Genomic DNA, 23,235 nt, shown 5'->3' with positions numbered 1-23,235 from the left:
AGACAGTACTCTTCATTTGTGGGTAGAATTATTTCTGTCACTAGACTTGATCAAAGTGATGCGAATGTGCATATGGATCCTCATAAGTAATATATTTGATCAATGATGTTTTAAGAAGGGTTTTGCTATCAGAGGTTATTAAAACTCTTTCTTTTCCAGGAATAACTCTGGTTTCACACCAGCAGACACAGTGGCTATCGTTTTCTGTTCCACACACAAATCCCTCACCCTGGGTAAGTCAGGAGATAAGATTTTGAGCAAAACAACGGTAACATTCATACCTTGCTGTGCTGAAAAAAAATGTTCTTGATTGCTGGCTTTTCTACTTAAATGGGTTTGGTTTTAGTATGACAAGTAATGCTGCCAGTATGATACTAATAGCAGGATAATATTGTGCAGATAAACTCAATGCTTATTACAGGGCAGACAACACAGCCTTCTCAGCTTATACTTTTAGCGTTTATACAGTAAGACCACCTTATTTATGGAAAGATGTATTTTTCTTTCTGTGCTTATTCCATTCTGCTGCCTAATCCAACATTGTTAAAATATCAGGTTCGTTACTTCAAAGATTGTAAGGTACATCTGCCCAGTCTCACAGAAAATCTTAAACTTAGAAGCTGGGATGTACAAGTGACGATCAAAGCATGTGGTGTATTCAGAAATCACAAATGAGCAATACCATCTTTTGCTTAACGTGAACAAAACGGATGTGTTTAAATCTGCACATAGTTTGGGTACTTTTATTTATTACACCTATAAAAACATCATTGAAATATTGGCACTTATGACCTGTTAGTGATAATAAGGTATTGTAATGAAAATTCACAAAATAGTGCTAAATCAGTGATGCTTACAGCCACTTACTACTGTTTCGTCCATTATGCTCAGTTAGAAAAAAAACTAGTGCTTCAATTTTCTTACTTTTTCAAAATATTAAAACATGTTTGATAAAGCATACAAGACTGAATATATGCCTTTTCAAGATTGTATCTGTCAAAGAGAGGTACAGCTAGTGTCAATAAGAAAAGTAAGAACTCACCTGAATGAGTTGGGACTCAGGTGAAATATTTTCCAAGCCAGTTTGATATAGCAAAACTCATGTCAGGGTTCTTTGCTTCAGCCAGGCCTGTGCTGCAGAATTGTTAGCAAGAGCCCTTGAAAATATGTGGGAAGTGAAGGAGTTCCTGGAAGACAAGAATAGTGCCTCTTTTTCACAATGGAAATGAGGAGGGGACAAGGAATTATAGATCAGCGAGTTTCACTTAATTTTGTAGAGAACTATTAAAACAATGAAATTATTTTAACAGTGTAGGAAGAAACAAGGAAATTAGGAACAGACCCATAGATTTGTCAAATGCATATCACACCAAACTAACAGAATTCTTTTCACACAAGGTCCTGTGGGGTGCAGAGAAGTACCAAAAGTTGTTATGGCTTTTGACGTGCATGATGTTTTGGGCTCCACAATTAAAAAATGTTGTGGAACAACCTGCAAGATACCGGTGGGGAGTGCCATGAATTATCATAGATCTCAAAATGTGACCCTAGAGAAAGGCTGAAACAATTGGGATTGCTGAGAGAAGATGCTTGAAATACAGTAGTGATCCTCAAATCTATAAAAGGTAGATGCAAAGAAAGAAAAAAAAGCAAATCTTTTGTAGTGGACTTTGAAAAGGGAAGGACTTTGTTAAATTATGATGAGGAAACCTGTTAGTGTAAAACAGTTTACCTTTGGAATATGTTGCCTATTCATGTCTTGAATCTCCTATCATTTTAGACAAGCCTCAGACAGGGATTAGGTAGATAGAGTTAGTTGATCCTGGCTTTGAGCAGGACATAGATTAAATGACATTAGATCTTTTTCGGACACATATTCTACAAATTTAAAGCTTCAACTAATAAATGGGCTTGTATTCAGGACAGTTACATTTACAGAAAGGAAACCCACACATAAGTTACAACACAATACTGTACTTGCTATTTGAAGGTATGTATAAACTTAGGACATAACTGTGATACTACAGAAGAGAAACTTGTTGTATTTAAACAGCACAAATTTTCCCTTCCCAGTGAAAATAGTTTTTTAATATTTTATTTCACTATATTGTTAATATTTAAGTCCTAGAGGACTTTCAATATTTAAGTCCTTACCATCACACAAAAAAAATAAGAATACTCATAATTTCTTTAACTCACTCTACCAAGCATCCCTTGTGTTGCCTTTCTTGACCTGCACCCTATACACACAGCTGAGTCAGTTCATTTTTCTTCAGCTGGTACACCATCCTTTTTGTATTTTGTTTCCTCCTTTAGAAGAAGCTAGCTTGAGACTCCTAGCTTGCTTGACTTTTTGGCTCACGTTTTCCCAGTTCCAAGTTACTGCTCTCATTAGCACAGCCTGGTGTCTCATGGAAAGCAAGTTTGCTTCCTAGGAGGTAGCCTCCTCACAAGATGGAATTCATTCTTAGGCTTTGCACTTTTACACCTACTGCTCAGGGCCTGTGTTAAAATGGCTAGGTGATTGGGTCTTGTGCTTGTCTTGCTGTATTCCATACCTCTGTAAGATGAGCTTTGTCAAGGTTTTTTTGAGGCTCCCAGGCTTGTCTTGCATGGGGCCAGCAGCAGCATGTCCTGAACTGAGCACCAACTCTGATGGGGAAATGCTGGAAGTCGCTGGGTGCCCATCTTTGGTGAGCCTGCAGGCACTGCTGCTTCTCTGTGTAGCCCCCCACAGCATGTGCACTACATAGGTGTGCCTGCTGCTTTTCAAGCAGTGTCACACTGCCTGGTTTTGAGACCACTGATATTTTACTCTCTTCTGTATTAGCACCAGGTCTAGGTAAGAGAGCTACATAAGCACAAATTTCTGTATAAATAGAGAGGCTCATGTTTTATAAAGCTGCAGCACAATGAGGCATGCCCCTGAGCTGGGGATATAAACAGGAATGTTAACCAGAGCCACTAGCATTTTCCTTCACTGAAGGTGGAAGCAGAGCAGATCTAATTTGTTTTTAAGGATCAGCCATTTTTGAATGACAGTTAAATCTATCCACAGCACAGTCATGTCCGCCCTGATCTTAGCAGAAACAAGAACAGACATAGGCATTTTGGCCCTTGCTCTTTTCTTGTTCTGTCACATTTCTACTTGTCCAGAGGTGTTTACTATAAACCATGCAATGAGAAACCTTCTGTTCTCTGGTAGCCGAGAGAGTTCTTCCCTCTTTCTCTGTCATCACAATGCCTGAAAGCACTAACACAGCTCAGGGTCTGGTTTCACATCCGTTGAGGAGCTCTGCTTTGTTTGTCTTCAAGATTCCAGTGGTAGTGTATAAATGACCCCCACAACACTTGTTCTTTCACTTTGAAACTGATTTCTCTCAGCTTGGCAGGTGAAGCTCCAAATAGGTACGTCTGGCCCATTCCCTGGGGAGCTTAGAATGGCACTGACTAAAGTGGGAGAAGAGCTGACAGCTTTAAAGCTTTAGAAGTGGTAATAGGAGAGTCATGAGAAGACTTTTATAAGTCACTTTCTCCCACACCATATTATGAAACCAACTAATTCCCTTGCAGTGCATGCTCATGAGGCCAACTGCCACTTCCACTGTTGAATCCATGAATAAGTGCTTGCTCTGCACGGAGATGAGTGCTGTTCCCATATGCTGGGTTTTATTTTGTAGACAGAACAGTTGACACACTTTTTGTCTTAAAGATCAGAGTGCAAGGCATGTTTGTGTAAAGACAAATTACACAGGGTAGGTGCCTTTGTGTTTCTTAGTTAGGAGCACATGCTGATATTTCAGCATCAGGGTGGGTGCTTTGGCAATCTTTTGAACACATGTGCAGAAAAAACTAATGTTTATTTGTATTTCTCTTAATGAGTGAAACAGGGTATAAACTTACAAGGAGCAAAGATAAATACAGTATTCACAATGCCCTCTGGCATATTCACCCCCACTTTGTTCTCTTTCTCTCCTTCTCCCTATTCACATATATGCACAGTGCATGTGAGCACACACATATGCGGACATTTGATGCATGGCTTTTATTAGTGCATTTGCCATTGATTGATTAGTACTTAGTATTAGTACTTCTTCTATTGATTGATTGCAGATGAAGTGACTATTTGACCTTTAATTATGAGCCTTGCTATTGAAAATGACATTGAGCTATGGCTTCACATAATCCATCTGGAAAGCCCGACATGATGCCATTCCCTGGAGTTCATTCAGTGAGAAGAGAAGAGGCCTCAAGGAAGTGCAAAGCTATCAGTGTGTCTCATCTAAAAAAATACTGAGGTTGTTGCTTGCACTTACATAAAAGTTGCAGCCAAGTACAAAACATTATTTGTTACGGAGAGTGAATTGCTATCTAGAAGTTACAACTCTAGAAGTAAAACGCAGGAGTATCAAAAAATACTTCCACTTTAATTATTTGTATTTACTATGTAAAATTATTGCATCAGCAAAAAAATGATTACTGCTACCTATTTTGGCTACCATAGCTGCAAATGTTAGTAACTGTAGATATGATAAATGGCAAATTGATAAAAAGCAAACCAAAACAACAAAAACAACTCTATCTTCTAATAAAATGAAAGTATTGTTTGTGATGCAGAGTGCAGTTTTTCTTTATTTGGATTTATCACCATTCCAGTTCTTTTGCCATGGAATTCTTAAAGTAATACAATAAAAGTTTCTAGGCTATGAAATGTTTCCAGGAAAGGATAGAGTTCATTTAGGCAAATAAGAGCCAAAGTGGTAACTTTCTTTTTTATTGTTTTAATTTCATTCAGATTTATTTTTTAAATACTCAGCCCCATACTGCATGAGTATGGAACCAATAGTCTGTACTTGAATAATTCTTAAGAGAGTAGGTTCACAGACTATTGTCTATGAGCAGATCATCTAGGCTATGGATTTATCAGCCCATATCTTCCCCTGAGCTCCCCAGCTGCACTGTATAACAGACTGCATCATGCTCTCATTTAGCTCCAGTCTACTCACAGCTCTCTGTAGTTTGCTCATATTTTCTACAAATATCTTCCTACAAGATTTTTCAGATATAAATATTTGCACAGCCTAAGTCAGTCCTGCTTAATAATAGCTGAGGTTTTTCTTCATCTGTTTTTTCCTATACCCAAACTCTGTGAAATGCTGTGCTAGTCAAGCACAGACTTCTTTTTGTGTGATGATACTACCTTTCTCATTTAGATTGAGAAATAACAAAATGTTCTAACTTGTGCTAAGATAAAAGGTGGGTAATCAAAAAAGGGGCATCTCTTAATAATTCTATAGTAGAAAGCAAGATGGTAAAATCGGGTGCATTGCCCTAAGTGAGTGTTCAGGCTATACTCTGTGGTATTTTTGAAAAGCGGTGAGTTTTCTCTGGTCCTGGCAGAAAGTTGTCCTCTAAGGCAGTTATTCTTCAGGGTACTAACTGTGACTAGCTATAAATGTGTGAATAATTCCTCTGGCTTCCACAGAAAGATAAAGAAAATAATCTTGGCTAATTGCTTTCTGAAAGTTTTCAAGAGTAAGTCTTTCGATACTGCCTCTTTTAAAATTTTTCTGTGAGTGTTGAACAGGAGACATTGCTGCTGGCATCGTGTCATACTACTTGGGGTTATTAGTGCTCAAATTTGCATATTTTCTTACCTATTAGACACTTTATCTCATTTCTTCCCCAGGTGTCTGATAGAGTGAGGTAAGTGAAAATGATCTGGCTTCTCCTCTGCCTAGAATTGGTGAATTGAGGCTGAAGGGAAGCTGATTAGAGGAATATGGTTGAAAGAATGAGTTTCTTGTGGAGGGTGTATCTAGGCCAATATATAACCTTCACTACTGCCAGAGAGTTAGAAACTCTTCTGTTCCTGCTTCTGAGGTGCCAGGCAGCTTAGTGGCTGCTGGAACCTTTAATGAATTTTGATGCAGTGATTCTATGGGCCAAAATGAAAAGGTATTCTTATCTCTTCAGTCTCCAACAAGCATTTGCTGAGAAGGAGCAGAAGTAATTGGCTGGGCTTTTCTTCTGATCTGTGATTCCTCTTCTATTTTTCCTTTCTGTCTCTGGAAAATAGGAACTGAGGGATTTGTGTTACACCAGATGATAGAGCGGAGAGCAGAAGCACCCAGATCTGCTGTGCTTCTCTCATGTTACCATCTTTATTGTAGCCCACCTTGAAAACAGGTGGATATTCTTTCCTAGTTCAGCAGTCTTCTAGAACCAATATGTGGTTCTTACCAAATGATATTATCAGTCAGGTTGTTGCCATGTAATTGGCATGTCTCCTTTCTCAGTAGACCCCTCAAAGAACACCTGGGAATTGCTGCTATTTCTAGTACAGCTTCCATGTCAGAATATTAGCAAAACCAAATAGAGACTGAAGATTTCTGTAACTGGAATACTGTGTTTCGTGCTGGCACAGACAAATCCACCCAAGATGAGATGCCATTTTGCATGTATAAGCATTTCTGTAATACTAAGGCCACCACTCACTTGAAGAGACTTATCTCCACCTGAAGTCAAACTGACTGATTTTGGAGTAGGCCGTTGTCAGTGGGATAGTCTGTGAGAGAGCATCTCTTTTATTTTCACTTGCTACTCATGTACATGGCTGAGCAAGCACCCTGTGTTTATCTTCTTCAGACCAGAGCACCCCTAAAGGCTACACTTTCAGTAAGGAAAACTGCTGACAGGCCAGTCTGAAAATAGGAAATGGCAAAGTCCAGAGTGTTCTATTGGCTTTTGGACACAGAGTACCTGATTCTCCCACGTTTTTTTAACCAAAAGATTCACAATATAGCATGTTGAATCTTTTGCAGTTTACTCAATTTTGACCTCTCTATAATTCCAGAAGGGGAAATACTAGGGTAAATTAGAGAATTCCCTGTCTTTTCTGACCTGAAACATATGTTTCTTTGACTAGACTTAGAATGTGGCAAGAAATTCTGTACCACCTCCCAGGGCTTCCTTTTCATCTGTATACTCTGCCAGCAGTAGGTTTTTTATTAATATTTAGAAAGTTTGCCTCCAGCAGTACTAAAATGTGCATCAGAGGACAACAGTTGTTTACTGTGTTTGAACTGAAGAATCTCACCCAGGAGATCTCATTCACTTGAAGTTTACATCTCTCAATCTCGACTTGCAGAAAGAGATCGATGAATAACAATTGTCATTGCGGAGTTGCACCTCTCCAATTATTTATTTGGTTGCGTGTCTTCCCAGAGGTACACGTAATTGGATCAGACACTAAAAACCAGATTGCAGGTTTTTAATGACATCAAGCTCATACCTCTTTACAATAATAAATAAAAAAATAAACACACATTTCCGTTTGTAAAATGATGACACAAGAACCCTCCCTCCTCACGAAAAAAAACAGTTAATTTATCTGCTTTAGGAAACTACATTATATTCAGCAGACAGCTGACAGGTTACCCTTGGGAAGATCCATGTTTGGACATGACTCAAGATTATTTTTTTTACCTCAAGCCAGCAGAGGCTACAAGTGTCACCTATACTAAAGCTAGTAAGTATTGAATATGATGTTGAGTCTCCCTGAGAGACTTGCATCTACATTTGCTGCTCTCAGTGCACCTTCTGGCAGCCAGTCTGAGCTGCTGACTCCAGACACTTCTAAAATGGTGGGTGCAAAGATGTGAAAAATCAACAGCAACAGTAAAATTTAGAAATCTTCTGTTACAGGATAATCTTGGGAGTCTGGAAGAGGGATCCTTCTCTAAAAGCTACTATGACCACTGCAAGCACATAAACCTAGTCTGTAGAGTTTTAGAATAGGAAATAGTATTTTTAGGTAGTAAACTGTTTTCTCCAAATGCCTTCCCAAATAACTGGAGCATTAAAGCTCTTCTGAACTCATACCTTCTTCTCTTGGCCACAGAAATCAGATGAAAGGAAAATTAAGGGAAAAATTATGCTAGCATTCCTATCCATTTTTTCTTCTTTATGAAAAGAAGTAAGCATTTTATTGTTCAGCCATTTATAATGAATTTGTGGATCACGTTGTCTTTGGCATCAGGGTTTCAGGGGAAAAAAAGCTTCAAATGAATCTTAAAGATGGCATGAAACAGTTTGAAGTATAACCATTTCCTGCTTGTGCTTACACATATAAGAAAATTACAAAACAGGTTTATAATGTTCTTTTTTTAAATACACGTAATCAAATCTTAAATGCTGAGAAATCTTAGCCTCAGCCATGTGTGGGAAGGGCAGTACTGTTCAGGAAAATGATCAAATTAATCAAATCTCAGCTTCGTGTTTTTAGGACATTTGTCAATCTCTTAGTCCAGTATTCCTTTCATTAGTAGGTGTAACTTATTAAATGGTCAAAAAGTGTTGGCTACAAGAACTATAGAGAAGGAAGTGTTTAAATTCTGTTCATTTCAACTTCATAGCTTAGATCTTGCTAGTGAATTACATAGCCTTTTACAAAGATGTAACTAGGTGGATAGTGCAGTGGATGTGGTTTATCTTGATTTCAGTGAAGCATTTGACATGACCTTTCACAGCATCCTCACAGCAAAACTGGGAAAGTGTGGGCTGGATGATCAGGCAGTGAGGTGAATTGTTAACTGGTTGAAGGGAAGAAGGCAGAGTTGTGATCAATGGGGCAGGGTCCATTTGGAGGCCTGTATCCAGTGGAGTCCCTCAAGGGTCAGTGCTGGGACCAGTACTGTTCAATATATTCATTAATGACCTTGATGAGGGAACAGTGGGCACTGTCAGCAAGTTTGCTGACAATGCTAAACTGCAAGGAGTGGCTGACACACCAGAAGGCTGTGCTGCCATTCAGCGAGACCTGGACAGGCTGGAGAGTTGGGTCGGGAGAAATCTAATGAAATTCAACAAGGGCAAGTGTAGAGTCTGGCATCTGGGAAAGAAGAACCCCATGTACCAGTACAGATTGGGGAATGAACTGAGTAGTGTAGGGGAAAGGGACCTGGGGGTGCTGGTGGACAGCAGGATGAGCATGAGCCAGCAATGTGACCTCGTGGCCAAGAAGGCCACTGGCATCCTGGAGTGTATTATTAGAAGGGCTGTGGTGAGTAGGTTCTCCTCCCCCTCTACTCTGCCCTCGTGAGACCACATTTGGAATATTGTGTCCAGTTCTGGGCCCCTCAGTTCAAGAAGGACAGGGAGCTCCTGAGAGTGTTCAGCGCAGGGCCACAATGATGGAGTGGAGCATCTCCCTTATGATGAAAGGCTGAGGGAGCTGAGGCTCTTCAGCTTGCAGAAGAGAAGACTGAGGAGTGACCTCATTAATGTTTACAAATATGGGATAATGGGTATAAGCTGGAACGTAAGAGGCTCCAAAGAAATACAAGGCGGAACTTCTTCACTATGAGGGTGAGGGAGCACTGGAATAGGCTGCCCAGATGGATGGTTGAGTCTCCTCTGGAGACATTCAAAACCCACCTGGACAAGTTCCTATGTGACCTACTGTAGGTGGTCCTGCTGTGGCAGGGGGTTGAAGTAGATGATCTTTTAAGGTCCCTTCCAACCCTTAAGATTCTATGTGAATTTACCCCATGCTTTATGTATGTTATATATCTGAAGAGTGAACTGATATCCAAGCAATAAAAACAGCAGTGATGTGTGAGGATCATCTTACAGCATTGCTGTATCCACATTGTGGTGCCAATCCACATGCTGTGATGTCAGCATTTAAAATATGATTTAGGGTGGTTCAATTCATTCTTTAATTCCTTGTTAACTAATTACTACTACCATACTGCCAGACAGGTGGAAGTGTTCTGGAGTCTAAGGCACTAGTCTTCAATTGTTGATGTTAAAAGTTTCATTGTTAGCGGCTGGCAAGATTGCCTATGTTGTTCATTGAACATCACTTCCAATCTGAATGCACCCATTGAAAACCCAGGAGTAGATAACTATACTTTCTTTCTCTTCCTTCTAGCTTTTACATTTTTACTTACTTAAAACTTTGATAGTATCAAGATGTGCTCTTTCCTAGTAACTGTGCTTGCACTGCACATAAATTATAGGTTTCTGGAATGAGTATACTTGAGCCAGTTACACTAAAAACACAAGAATTTAGTAAAAGCATTCAAAGCATATTAAGTTTTCTTCTTTTTTTATTCAGAGACTGAGTGTCATATCATCTGGAGGCAGTTGTGGTTGTGTTGATGGATGATCTCTTTATCCCTGCTGGCAAAAGTCAGATCTCCATGGTAACACGATGCTCTGTCATCAAGGTGTGATGGAACCAAGGTGCTACAAACCATTGTACCATTGTAAACCATTGTCTGGCCACTGCAGAGTGAATCTTACCTTGATGCTGTTATTTCCTTCTGGAAAAGAGAGCAGCAAAGGTTGTCTGTCACTTCTCTCAGCCCTGATTCCTTTTCATAGTACAAAATGACTGAAAAGTCTATGATCTCTTGGTTAAGGCTAAGAGCAAAAGAAATCTCAGGGTTACAGCTGGGCTGGAAAAGGACTACCAAATTCTCCTCTGAGGATTTTTTTCACCTGGGGAAGAGTTTGGCTTTCTGATTCAAGTTCAGCTTGAAGTAATCCATTCTCCCTCCAATGTAATGTGACTTCATGTTACTCTGGAAGGTGCTTTCTTCAGCTGAAATGGGAATACTCAGTAGCAAGCGATTATTTGTATCGTTACGGGTTGTCAGGTATCATCCGTGCACCTGAAAGAAACTGGTCCTGAGGGAAGAGCATTTATCTTGAGTTCATTGCATGCTTTGAAGAGGGCATGGATATAAGAAATAGAATCCTTAACCAGTTAATTTGTCAAAAGCATCTTTTCCTAGTGTGAAGTCACTATGTCATAATGGAGTCTGAACAAGGGCAAGCAGTGGCTATCCCTGGATAGCCTTCACTGAGGATAGGCATAATATGTAAACTTCTCTCTCCTCAGAACTAAGCAAAGCAACATGATTTGCCTGGGAAGAAACAAAGAAACCCTTCAGAAAGTTTCTAAACAAGAGATTAGCAGCATTTGCCATTCTGGTAGCATGTCTGCACGGACAACCTGTTTTTTAATCCTCTAAACTGTCTTTTGCCTCACGACCCTTTCCCACTATGCAGTCACTGAGCTGCATGCAATACCATTCTAAAACTCAACAATAAAATTTCAGGTGCTCATTTGGTACTGTCTTTGCAGGGATAGCTTGGAAACCTCCTGCTCTAGCAGATTAGGAAGCATTTAATGCAACATATTCCCATCTTTACAGGCCTTTAATCCAGAGGCTAAGACTTTTATTCTGCCTCTTTGTGAGGGTTGTTTGGCATTTTGATTCTTGAATGCCTGGTGGTTCCATAGCCCTAGTGATAATTTCTTTGTTTTGCCCTAAAACCTCTTTTCCTAAGAAGAAATGCAGCAGCATTATGTGATTTGCAATGTGTTGCAGTAATGTAAGCAATAAAGTTTTAGGATAAATTGTTTGTTATGAAGACATTGAAGGGGAAAAAAAAACTATACAATGAAGTATGTAAGTAGAGGATCTAGTAATAATTCTGCTTTGGGTGGGAGAGATAATGGTGTATGTTTCAGTGGTAATAAAAATGTTCTATTAAGTTCTCTGAACCCATTGCAATGTGATAGAAAACAGCAAATGATGAAACAGTGCTTTAAGAGGAGCTTACACATCCAGCGAGCATAAAATAAACATATTAAAATAGAAAAAGAACTCTGATTTCCACTACTTACTGTTTTATCACTTCCATCATGGGTATAGGATAAAAGAAAACTCTTACTTGCTTGTTAGAAGAAGAAAGCGCCTACTTGAAGTTCTTACTTGGCAGATGTCAGTTGAAAGCTCTGCTATGGAGTATGCTGCAATGTCAAACTCTGTTGGGTAATTTTAGACAAATGTGTCATGTGTGACATGGAAATATGGCATGCTGTACATTAGTGATTTCCCAAGTGTTTGGATCAGGTAGTAATGTGCTGAGAAAGTGCTCTTTATCTCTCCACACTGTGTACTTGTATAGCAGTGGGGAAAGGCTTTTGGTAGAAATTACTTTAGTCAGAAAAAGAATCCATTTACAATATGTGCCTTCTAACATCTTTCAGACAATGCATTGTATTAAAGAGGCATTTTTTGATTAATGTTTTATAAACATTTTTCAGCATGACAGCTTAAAGTCCCTGTAAAATTGTAAATGCGTGCATAGTGCTCACTTCCATAAAGTCAAATGCCATCTCATAAAGTCTAGTTGGATCCTGTCAGTGACAGTGACACAGAATCAGTACCTTGGAGCATTAAAATTAATTTGCTTCATTTATATTGCTGTAGCGATAGCTAGATGAAAAGAGTCCTATATTTAAATTCTCTTAAAAATACCTTCAAATCTTTTAGGATTTTTTATGATTGTTATTTTACAGTTAACTAAATGTAGTGAAGTGCAGCATAATATTTTCATGGGCCTTTTAAGAAGGTGGCTATGAAATGTGAAAGTAGCAAAGGGGAAAGGGGAGGGTGTGGGAGGTTATATTGGGTGCAAAACTGGAGGAAGGATAAATCACTTTCAGTTGTGCAGGCTACTAGAGAGACAGTGACCTTTGGCCAGGGTTAATAAACCACAACCTTGGAGCCAAACCGAAATACCCTGGAGCAACAGAGAGCATACAGGGCTTTCCTATACCAGACTGTAAGAGCAGTTCTCTCACTTTTCCATGCCATTGTTGAAGGTCATGAATAAACAGCTTGTCTCTCACTAGCTCTTCCGTAGGTTTTCTGAGTTCTTAGTGAAAAGGGCTCAGTGAGGACGCAAACAGTGAGGAAAACGAAATGTACTCCATATCACAGGCTTGACTCGCTTCTCTCAGTTGCAGTGGGACTGCATTTAGTGGAGCCTAGTGGGAAATGTCCAAAAGTTACACTGGTACAAGTGTAATCAAAGGTCTTGGGAAGCAAAAGCAAGCAGGCTAGAAGCATATGAGTGAAGAGGAGGAAAAAGGGAGAAAAATACAAACAGAAAAAGTGTCTCTGAATACCTTTGACTACCAAAGAGCAAGGTGTGCACCTTGCTCTTTGCACCTGTCAGTGTCTGGTCAGCTGTGATCCAAGAGTTGGACACACATTCTGGCAACAAGGACATTTGAAAGACTGTGGCAACTGAGCCATTCGTTACACCCCTGCTTTGAGCAAAGCTGGCCAAGTTGACACCAAACCACAAGGAAGCTCTCTGTCATTCAGTTCTCATTTTACTAGTGAGGTAAGGGTCTTTGGCAGAGGTGTTGAACCCAGCTTCTGGAAGCCTATAACTTCATAAACTGCAGCAACGTGAATGTGTGCTGAGACTTCAGACCCTGACAGGAGTCTTAACTAAAAGATTGTCTATAAACATGATGCCAGTGTTCCTTCTCTAGTGTCAATCAAGATGAAGACCCATAGAAGTCAGTCCAATTACTCTGAAATGCAGATAAGTATGATTAATGGCTCTGTGAAAACAAAACAAAAAGTCCTTACAGGCATTCTTGATGTGTGTGAATGCAGCCTTAATACTCCAGATGGCAAATATATGCCCTAGTAATATTTGGGGTAGGAGGAGGGAGGAGCTTCCGCATACTTTGAGCTAACTTAAGACTAAGGTAGTGGTCTGGGGTTTAATGTGTGTGATTTGATCCTGTGCAAAATTTTATTTATCTTGGACTTGCTGTACCTGTCATACTCCATTAGCACTGATAGCACTATGCTATAAAATACATGGAAAAGAGGAGTGGACAGCCCAAAATAGAGATAACCATATCCATTTTGCTTCACACCTTCATTCCATGCTATCCAGCTGAAAGATTTAAATTCCTCTCACTCACTCTATTAGTTTTCTATAGCCACATCTGTTCATGTCACTACCGTTTCAGTTAGTGTTTCTGTTATAGCTTCCCATAGTGCTAGTTCAGAATCTCATCTCAAAAATGCATTACAGGATAAATTCAGCATCAGCCCAGGCATTATAACGTCACTTTTCCCCTTTTACCTGGTATTTGGGGTTTGTTTTGTTCGGGGCTTTTTTCCAAGTGTTTTAAGGGTAATTTTTTAATACAGTTTTGTGTTTTATTTAAGAGAGGGAAAAGTAACTATTAAAATATCTTTTTCCTAATTAGATATTTTTCTGAGTTTTATGTATTTGGAAAACATTAGCAGTTATAGTGACACTATGTATTGCTACAAAAATGTTCAGACAACATTTTAAAAATAAAACCCATGCTGTTTTGTTTAGCTTTGTGCTAGTATTACCAACCAGAAGCATTTGTGACTGTAGTCTGTGGATCTCTGTCATGACATTTTTTCTGAGAGAGTTGCATATTGGCAAAGCTGGAATTAAAAAAATTAGAATGCACATAGAAAGGCAACAGAGCTTTTTATTTCCATTGCATTTATGTTGGCCTGCAAAAATTATTATTATTTCTTCTTTTCACTAGTTAGTTTCCCCTGGTAAATAACAGGAACTTTAATTGCGCATTAGTAGCTTACAGAAACCTATTGTTGTGACATGTATTTAAACAAGCTGTGAATTAAGGACCTTTTTCCACCCAGTGATCTAATTATATTGTCACACTAATTACAGTATTTGTACTTCTATTTGACATCTTTAATTTTCTTTTCCTAGTTTACTGAATAGCTTTCCTCTAGAGAATTTACCTTTTAGGCTGGAATTTCTCATCCTTTTTTTTTTTTTCAGAAAATGTACAGTAATGTAAAGCATGGCTCAGTCACCTTGGATCCATTCTGTTCAGTCCACATCTCTGCTGTTGGTTTTCTGTGTGATCTTAGGCTAGTCATTTGAGTGTTCTCTGATTCTCTGTAGGAGTCCTGTTCAGCTTACTAAAGTGGTTTTGGATCTATGAAATGAAATTGCACTACTGAAACACCAGGTACTGTCTTACAAACGTAAATAAAGCATGATCATAGCTTGTGACTCTAGCTTATGTTTCTGTGGTTAGAGAACAGAAGGACCCACGAGGATCAAGTTTAGACTAGAGAATAGGCAATAAACCCTTTATCTGTTTACAAAAACAGTATGATGGGCATTTGAAGTAATTACACTCCTTAATATAATGCAAATGCCCATTTAATTTCTATCCAAATGCTGTCTCTTCTCGAGTCTCAGAAATTAGTGTTAATAGTAAGCAGCCCTATTGTGTGATAGATCCATGATGTAGTTTCTAAGGTAATTAGAATACTGAAATTAAGCTTGAAAGCCTTTATTTATTTGATTTAATCTTTCCCTGGAAATATCCACATAAGTAAAGGCTACTGGTATGGGAATGAGATTGTTAGTGGTGTAATGTGATGAAGCTAATCAAAATAATGACAGGAAATGATGCTGTGGAAACACCGTGAAGATTTCAGCCACCCTAGACCTGTCTCAGCAATAGTGAGGCACTGGTGGAGCAGGAATATTCAACAATTGAGGTGTTTCCTCATATAAGGAGGTGGAAATGTTTATTAAGGGAAACCTGAAAGGGTGCTGGAATCTATCCAAGACATCAAGAAAAGTTTTTGTAAAGATGGCAACTTTGGCTAATCTGAAACATCCACTAATGGAGGAATGGAGAGCATGTGGCATAAAGCACAGCTTTGTGTCACTGCTAAGAAAGGAGACATACAGATGAGCTCTGTGAAAAATGTGTGTAGTCTCCTTCACTGCAAGGTTGGTGCTGGCAGAAGATTCCTAGAGTGGTATTTAAGATGAGGGAGAAAATAGGTATATTCTCAGGAGGCTCCTGAGGAATCACAGCAGCTCTTGTGGATGACTATGTGAATGTCTGGTCAAGCAAGACAGAGGTGGTTGCAAGTTTTGCCCACATCTATGCTATGTGGAGTATGGTAGCAAAGTTCCAATATTTAAACACATTAGTTTTTAAAAATTTTTATGTTCAAAGTAAACATAATCAGTTTCATTACTGCAAAACTAAATCAAGTTTAATTTTACATATCACATCATTGCATGGGAAGATGATGCATGGAGATGTCTAATAGAATTAGCACTGTTGAGTGGAAATTCAGGCTCTTGGAAAAAACGACCCATCTCTAGCTCTGAACACTCACTTCTTCCATCTAGCAACTTCTGCACTCCAGCAGCTCTTTTAGACATAACGCTTCATATTGCTCACTTCATATTGCTCAGTTCACTAAACCTTTTCTCTGTCATGTTGTATCTCTTCTGAAACATACAGGTAGAGTAGAGTTTTGTTCTCTTAACACAGGAGTACTCACCTGCAGAGTACTTGACTCTCTACCTTGACTGCTTGAATACATCAAAGGAGTGATGTCTGTCATTTGGGTACTCAACAACTGGCAGGGAGTATGCTAGGAATGGAGTGAAGAAAGGTTACAAGCAGCAGTCAGGCAGGCTGGATGGAGGACAATCATGAAAACATGAAACAGTGGGAGGAAGTAGTAAATAAGCAGTACAAAACTATGCACAGCAACCAAACAGTCATGGTATAGCAGAATGTGTTTGATATAAACTCTTCAGCAGCAGTTGGACAGCTATTAGCATAGTTGGAAAAGATCTTTTATGTCATTTCCCTACTCCTTCCTTTCTGCCACAGAACTTTCTCTGCCATGTATTTTATTTTGGTCGTGTTCCTGCTGGTTTGTTCGGGTTTATTTTCTTACGTAAAACCTGAGTCTTCATTTTGTTTCTTTGGGCTTTTTGTTTTTTTTTTTTTTTGGTGAAATGTCAATGCATCATAAAATGCTTTGCTTTTATCTAGAGCTCAAAATCCGAGGTGAGAGTCCATTCTCCTGTTTTTCTGTCTGCAGGGATTCCAATGCTGAAGATAGTATTTGCGGGTTATGAACACCTGTCCTTAATTTCCGTCCCCTTACTCATCTATCATCCTGCTCAGATTCTTCTTGGCAGTCTGTTAGTACCAACAATAAAATCGTGGATGGTTTCTAGGCAAAAGGTAAGAATTGCTGGTTTCGATTATAATAGAAAGTGTACTATGAGGAAAAAAATACCTAGACACATGTCTTAAACTCCTCAGGATCCTTCTTCATGATCCTGTGGATGGGATTTTTTTGTTTGTTTCTTTACTTCCTTTATGATGGTCACAGTAGTAATAAATTAAACATGCTTAACTATCCCCCTCAGCTCTGAAAATGTTAGTCTACAGAAGTCTGGTGCATCACATTTCATGCCAAAATTATGGAATGAAATAGCTTCTAGGATTATAGGCTATAACCTAGAGGGTTTTGCATTGACATCACTGATTCAAATGGTACTTATTTCAGTACAGATTGAAGCTATTGACATCTGACACCCATTCCATGATCTATGTGAAATAATTGCAATGGTTTTAGTCATGCTCTCAGGACAAGAGTAACCACCTCACAGAAAGCTAGTCCATGCAACTGATTTTAATGCTGTCCTTAGTGTTTTGAGATAATAAGGATCAAGAAGGCAAGTGAAGTATAATATAGGTGAAGATTGAGACCTACTATAGAAAGCCCAGTGACACCACTACCCTGTGTTCTCCACTTGTCACTGGAGAAATTTTTCTTGATAATTCCCATGTTTCCAATTTTCAGCAAAACCCAACAGGCTGCCATTTTACTAGCTTCACTCCACTAAAGTCACCTTGCTAGCTTGAATGCTAAAATTCCCCAAATTGATGATGCTTATATGTCTCTACTTTCAGTTACTTGAATTGTAGAAAGCAGGAAAATTCTCAGGAATCGAGTCCAGAAATCAAACCTTGTTAAGATATACTTAGTTTGAGAATCATAGAATCGTTAGTGGTTGGAAGACCTTTAAGATCATTAAGTCCAACCACAGTCAAATCAGAAATTACCTGGAGACAATACAGATTGTGTTAAGAAAATTCCATGCTGTTCCTGCAGAAAGATAGCCTAAAGTTGATTCTAAAGTGACAGAATGATCTCTGCAGTGCTGGCTTCTCTTCAGCATCTAACTGCTTCCTGCTGCCAAGACCAGGAGTAGGGCTGGAGCTCATCCAGACCTCACTGAACCTCTAGGGCACTAACAGCCTTTAGGGGCTGCTGTCAGTTGCTGCAAGTTAACAGAACCATTAAACAGGGCATTGGAAGAGTCAACCAGGACTGGAGAGATTTACAGTTCACCAGCACTAGTTTCTTATTCATTAAGCATCAAATAAATCTCCTGTGCTAATCAGACTGTAATGCTACCGTAGAACCACTTTGGGGGATTGTTGTTCTGTTGCAGCAGTTTCTTCAGTTGGTCTTCTGTATTATTCACAAATGTTATTTTAATTAATCTTTGAAAAAAAATCAATGAGGTTGAGTCTGTTACAGTTATAATAAGTATAATAGAAGTGAATGCTGTGACTGGATAATGGTTTCCTGCTTTGAAAATAAACATGTCATCATCACCCTTGATGTTTATTTTCTATAAACACCTTGGCTTCATTTTGGCATCTCTCTTGCAGGGGGAGACGGTTATCCAGTCACAGTACTCAACTGCAGTGACATTCTTACTTAATTATGATAGTACATGTGATCTAGTTGTATGAAATTGAATTTAAATATTTAGAGGTTCATCTACACAAAGGTATTTTGAGTTTGTAAATATGGCAGCAGAATCTGCCAAACTACAAAGTTAAAAAATTGTTTCCCCAAAGAAAGTGTGGAATGACGTCTCCCTCCAAAGTCTCTCTCTGAATAATATCCTAAAGACTAATCTCAAATGGCTACATTTAACACTAGTTAAATGCTGGTGTTTCTGAAAGCTGGTATTTCTGAGGGGAATATAGCCTATTTATTTTTAAAGATTTACACTATTTTTAAGGGTTTACACTTGTGCTGGAGCGTTTTTCAAGCAGTGCTTGCAAGTTTTAAATGTACAATATTAAAGGTTAATATCTACAGTAAGAAAACCCATCAGATGTCTCTCAGACTGAAAACTGCTTTTTATCCAACCTCCCAGAAACAATAAGTCTCTTACTTTGCAGGCAAATTCCATTTTGTCAGGGCACATCACCCAAAAGGCTAAGGAAAACAGAGGTTATAAATGTCATTAATTTCCCTCTCAAGAAAATTTGTCCCACACAAGAAAGCACTGAGCTTTCTTGTTGCAGACCACACAAACCACAGGTATCCTTTACACATCAATGTAAGGACCTGCTGAAAAGCTTTTAAGTCTCCCACATTTGCCTTGTAAGTTAGGCTGCTTCCTGCCAAACTAGAAGCATGATCACTTTGCATTCAAGTTGAACTTCTGTCCCAAGCTGAACGGTAGTTCAGCTGCCGTAGTAGGCCAACACTGCCATCAGATAAAGGTATGGGATTTCTTTCCTCCTCAGTAAGAGTAGGCTGGAGCTACAGAGGGCGTCAGGTGTCCCTGGCATAAGATCACCTCTGGGCTGATGGACTTTGGCATATTCTTACCCCTCTCAGAAAGGAAGATACAAACATCGCAGGTATGTGACATCCAGCGCTGCATTGACAACTACACTCTGGGCAGGCTTTGAGCCATGCGAAAGGAGGCCAGGGAACAGAAAGGTGTTGGCAGTTCTTCACAGTCTTTCCCTACATAGATCAGAAGCACTTCTGTCAATGCAACAAGTAGTTTGATAGGAGTCCAAACAGTTGCTTCCTAAAAGACAATCTAGACCCACCTCCGCTTCCTTCACTGTATCCTTGTATTCCTTGTAGTTTCTCTGTTAAGGCTATTTATATATGAGGAGGTTGTGATGGGCTACCAGAGATAAAAACATTATCCCAAAACCCAGAGTGGCCTGTCAGCTGCATGCTGATGCCTCTCCAAGCCTCACAGAAGTATGCACAGCATTTTGTTTCCCCTTATCAATAAAAACCTTGTTGTGTGCTGCTAGTTGTCTTCTAAGAATATTAAAAGAAAATGACACTTTTGTTTACTCTTCACAGGCACAGAAGTTAACCAGACAGCCCAAAGCACCCGTGAAGGTATAATTATGGAGATGGCCTGTGTCACAGTGAATGTATATATGTACTATACTGTATACACAGACAATTGAGACAACTGAGTATTTGTGAATGTTGCTTTGGTGCATATTTTATTTTTTTATATATATATATATATATATTAAAAGATACTTGTTAAGTGCCTTACAGATGCATTTTTGGAAAAAGCATTGTTTCCTGAAGCCACTTTGTTGGTTACTGCAAGAGGTTGTACAGTATTTTGGAGTCCTTTAGTTTTTATTTTTCTATTGGAGTGAATGGTCATGACTAACAGCTGTTTCTTCCATTGCCCATGCTTTGAAGCCAGGGTGCACCAGCTGTAAGTCTCTGTTTTAAACTCACCAAAATGTCCAGAAGTCTATCCCACTGCTGGATTACCCTGGGGAAGAGCTTTCTGAAGGGTTTTTTTTCCAAGATTTACTTGAATTTCTGTGTGACTCTGTTACACTCCCTAGTCATATGGTTCTGACATGCCTTTTTCTTCTGAGTTTGTGTATACTCAGCATGGGGCCATCCACTGGATAGAAGCTGAGAAGCATGAATTATTTGCATTTGTTGACACAGTTGTCTAGACATTCCTTCAAAGTTAATGGTTTCTCAAGAAAATTCTTTCAATTCCATTGTATGATATTGTGCCATTGTATATCTTAAATGCCTCATAAGCTTCTTCAAAGAAATGGTCTGGTGCTTGGGTTATGAGTGAAGTATTTGTGTTTGCAGCTAGGAGATCGTTTATAATTTACCTCTGAAGAACACAAATTTTTGTTTTTCTTTTTTCTTTTCCTTCCCTCAGTGCAATGCACAGAGATCTGCAGTGACAGAATTTAGGATGCTAATATTGAAACAGAGCCTTTATTGTAGTAAGCCAAGCTATGTTTTCTGTATTGCTGCATTGGTAGTGAGTAATAGCTGGTGAGGACAGGACAGCTGACAATTTTTTTTTTTTGACAATTAAAAGGATCCTTACAGTAACAGAAATGACAATCAATCACAACTTCTTAAAAAAATGTTACTCTTTTTATTAAACTTATATTAAAAAAATACTAAATACTACTTATAAAGGAGAATCAAAGAGAAAGGAACACAGGCATATAATTAAACATGTAGCCAGCACTGCATCTTGTCCAAGAGATTAAGATGTGAAGCATACTGTAGTCCAGACTCTGAGGTGTACCCATCTGCAAAAACTGTGCTGGCAATTGTGTACTAAAATGTTAAAAGGAATGAAAGAAATAGGTCAAACGGGGATCGATATAAATGCAGAAGTTTCACATGTGTTGTGGTTAACATGGCAGTTAATGGTGCAACTGAATGCAAACACCTAGGAGCAGATCTTTAGCAGATGTAAATTATTGTAGCTCTGAAAAGGCTATAGCCATTTACACAAGCTAAAGATCTGTTGTATGACAATAGGTATGTGAAATTCATATCCTTCTGCCTTAGTGAAAAAAAAAAAAATGTGCTTGGTTTACCTAGCCTGTTATTCCTGGTTCGTTATTCCTATAAACAGCAGGGAAGTAACTTGGAACCAATCATGGGTGCTTTACCTGGTGGCCAGTCAGTGCAAGACTGCTCAGCTGCCATCAGTAAGAGAAATTAGTGGGCACTGACAGAGTCACCTTGTTCACAATTGCCATCACCAATAAAACAAACATGTAAGAAAGGTACATGAAGTGGCAACGTGCTGAATTCTTTGATTCCCTGGAGAGGGGATCAAGCTCTGCACATGGAGCAGGTGGGAAAGCTGAGCAACACTGTCCACCTTCTCACTAACCCATGATGCAGTGGGCAGTGAGCTCAGAGTTTTGAACCAGCACATCCCTAGATAGCACAGTCAGATCCACTGAGAGGCCAGCCTTTGAGGTAGTAGACGTGCGTGTTCTCGGGCCAGTCCATGGTTCCTTTCCTTAAGCATGCTAACCTATAACTGGCTCCTCATGGGAAAAAATTCCTTTGTCTGGGCTTTAAAAACCCTGCTTGCAGCAGAGAGTCCAGACTCAAAACAGTTTCTTTGTGTTCTGTTTCCATAAACCTGAACTTCCAGAGTATTTAAGGATGTAAACCCACTCCCACTGAAATCCACAACTCCTTCTGTTGGTTTTGAACAGCAAAACAACAGGCCCAGAAAGAGTGCTTCCTTTTTTTAATCATGCAGAAAGAGCTGAAGCGTACAGTAATGCACTGTGGTTGTGTCAATGCTGAATAGTCAGAACACTGCAAGTTACCCTCACAGTGCTACCTCTATGTACTGAATCTCTGACTTTCAGTACATCCAACAACTTGCTTAGATTCCCCTGAACACATCCTTTTTTCTTTGTCTTTTTTTCCTGCGTTTAAGAATATTTCAAACTGTTTTATGATGGAGTTTTGTCAGAGCCTTTACAAAGTCCGTGTCAATTGCTTGGGACAGCCTCAATATTGCATATGAGTGTTGGAGGTGTTGGTCTAAAGGGAATATAAAGCAAAACTGAAATTTGAGATCCGTACTTAATGAAAACTTAATTATGCATATCAATTCTGTTATGTTCAAAGACTGTTAAGATGTTTGTTTTATGAGTTGTTATGCCTGTGTGTCTTTAATAAACAGAATGGTTTTGAACTTCATTTTGTTCATAGGAAAACAAGATTGAATTACTTATCCTCTAGGTCAATTTTTTACCTCTGCTACCTATGTTTACTTCCTTTGTGAGTAAGCTTTAAAAAAAAAAAAAAATCTGTGAACTGTACAGAAATATTTTATAACCTAAACTTGGGGAAAGTCCTCAGAACACTGCAAATTATCATCAACTGAACATTAATTCATTGAACTCCACCAGTTTTTCAGTAGAGGGTTAAAAGAATTTTGAATCTTTTCAATTTCTTAGCCTTAAACTGAACTAAGAGATATCTGGGATTGAACGTTATGAGGCAAAACTGATGGCAAATGAGAACTTTGCCCCTGTTAAAACATATGGATTTCCTTGAGCATTGATGCTTCTTACCTTCTGCATATCTATAAACCCATCTAATGATAGCAGTGGGAAAAAAAAAGACCAAACAATAAAAGAGCACTTCAGAAGCCACAAGGAATCTTAGCACTTTGTGTTGTTACTCAAACATTTTATTTCCCTTTTTGTGCACTAAATTGAGAAGCTTTGATGACCCCAGTAACAGGTCCAAGATAAATCATTTTTTATCTTGTTGAAGTTGCAGTTGTGGGTTTTTTCTTACAGATCCTTTAGTTAGTGCACGAAGGTTATATGACAGAAAAGACGGTCTTGGCAGAAGCTGCACAGTTGCGCTTGTTCACAGAGCAAAAGGA

The 23,235-nt window shown here is 38.9% G+C and overlaps 1 protein-coding gene across 2 annotated transcripts in view; it reads left to right on the top strand.

Moving 5' to 3' along the window:
• Positions 1 to 22,999, top strand: part of SLC10A7 (solute carrier family 10 member 7) — a 150,190-nt gene extending 127,191 nt beyond the window's left edge. Inside the window, exons 10-12 of one of the 2 annotated variants that reach the window (XM_061993838.1) lie at positions 160 to 233; positions 16,773 to 16,918; positions 19,878 to 22,999. In XM_061993838.1, the coding sequence (XP_061849822.1) occupies positions 160 to 233; positions 16,773 to 16,918; positions 19,878 to 19,922 (265 nt within the window). In that variant the 3' untranslated portion in view covers positions 19,923 to 22,999. The remainder of the gene's footprint in view (positions 1 to 159; positions 234 to 16,772; positions 16,919 to 19,877) is intronic. The other variant, XM_061993839.1, reaches the window with a different exon arrangement.
• The last annotated feature ends 236 nt before the right edge of the window (positions 23,000 to 23,235 follow it).

Source organism: Colius striatus, chromosome 3 (genome assembly GCF_028858725.1).
Source record: "Colius striatus isolate bColStr4 chromosome 3, bColStr4.1.hap1, whole genome shotgun sequence".
Classification (NCBI taxonomy): Eukaryota; Metazoa; Chordata; class Aves; order Coliiformes; family Coliidae; genus Colius; species Colius striatus.
This window is presented reverse-complemented; position numbering and strand designations above follow the sequence as displayed.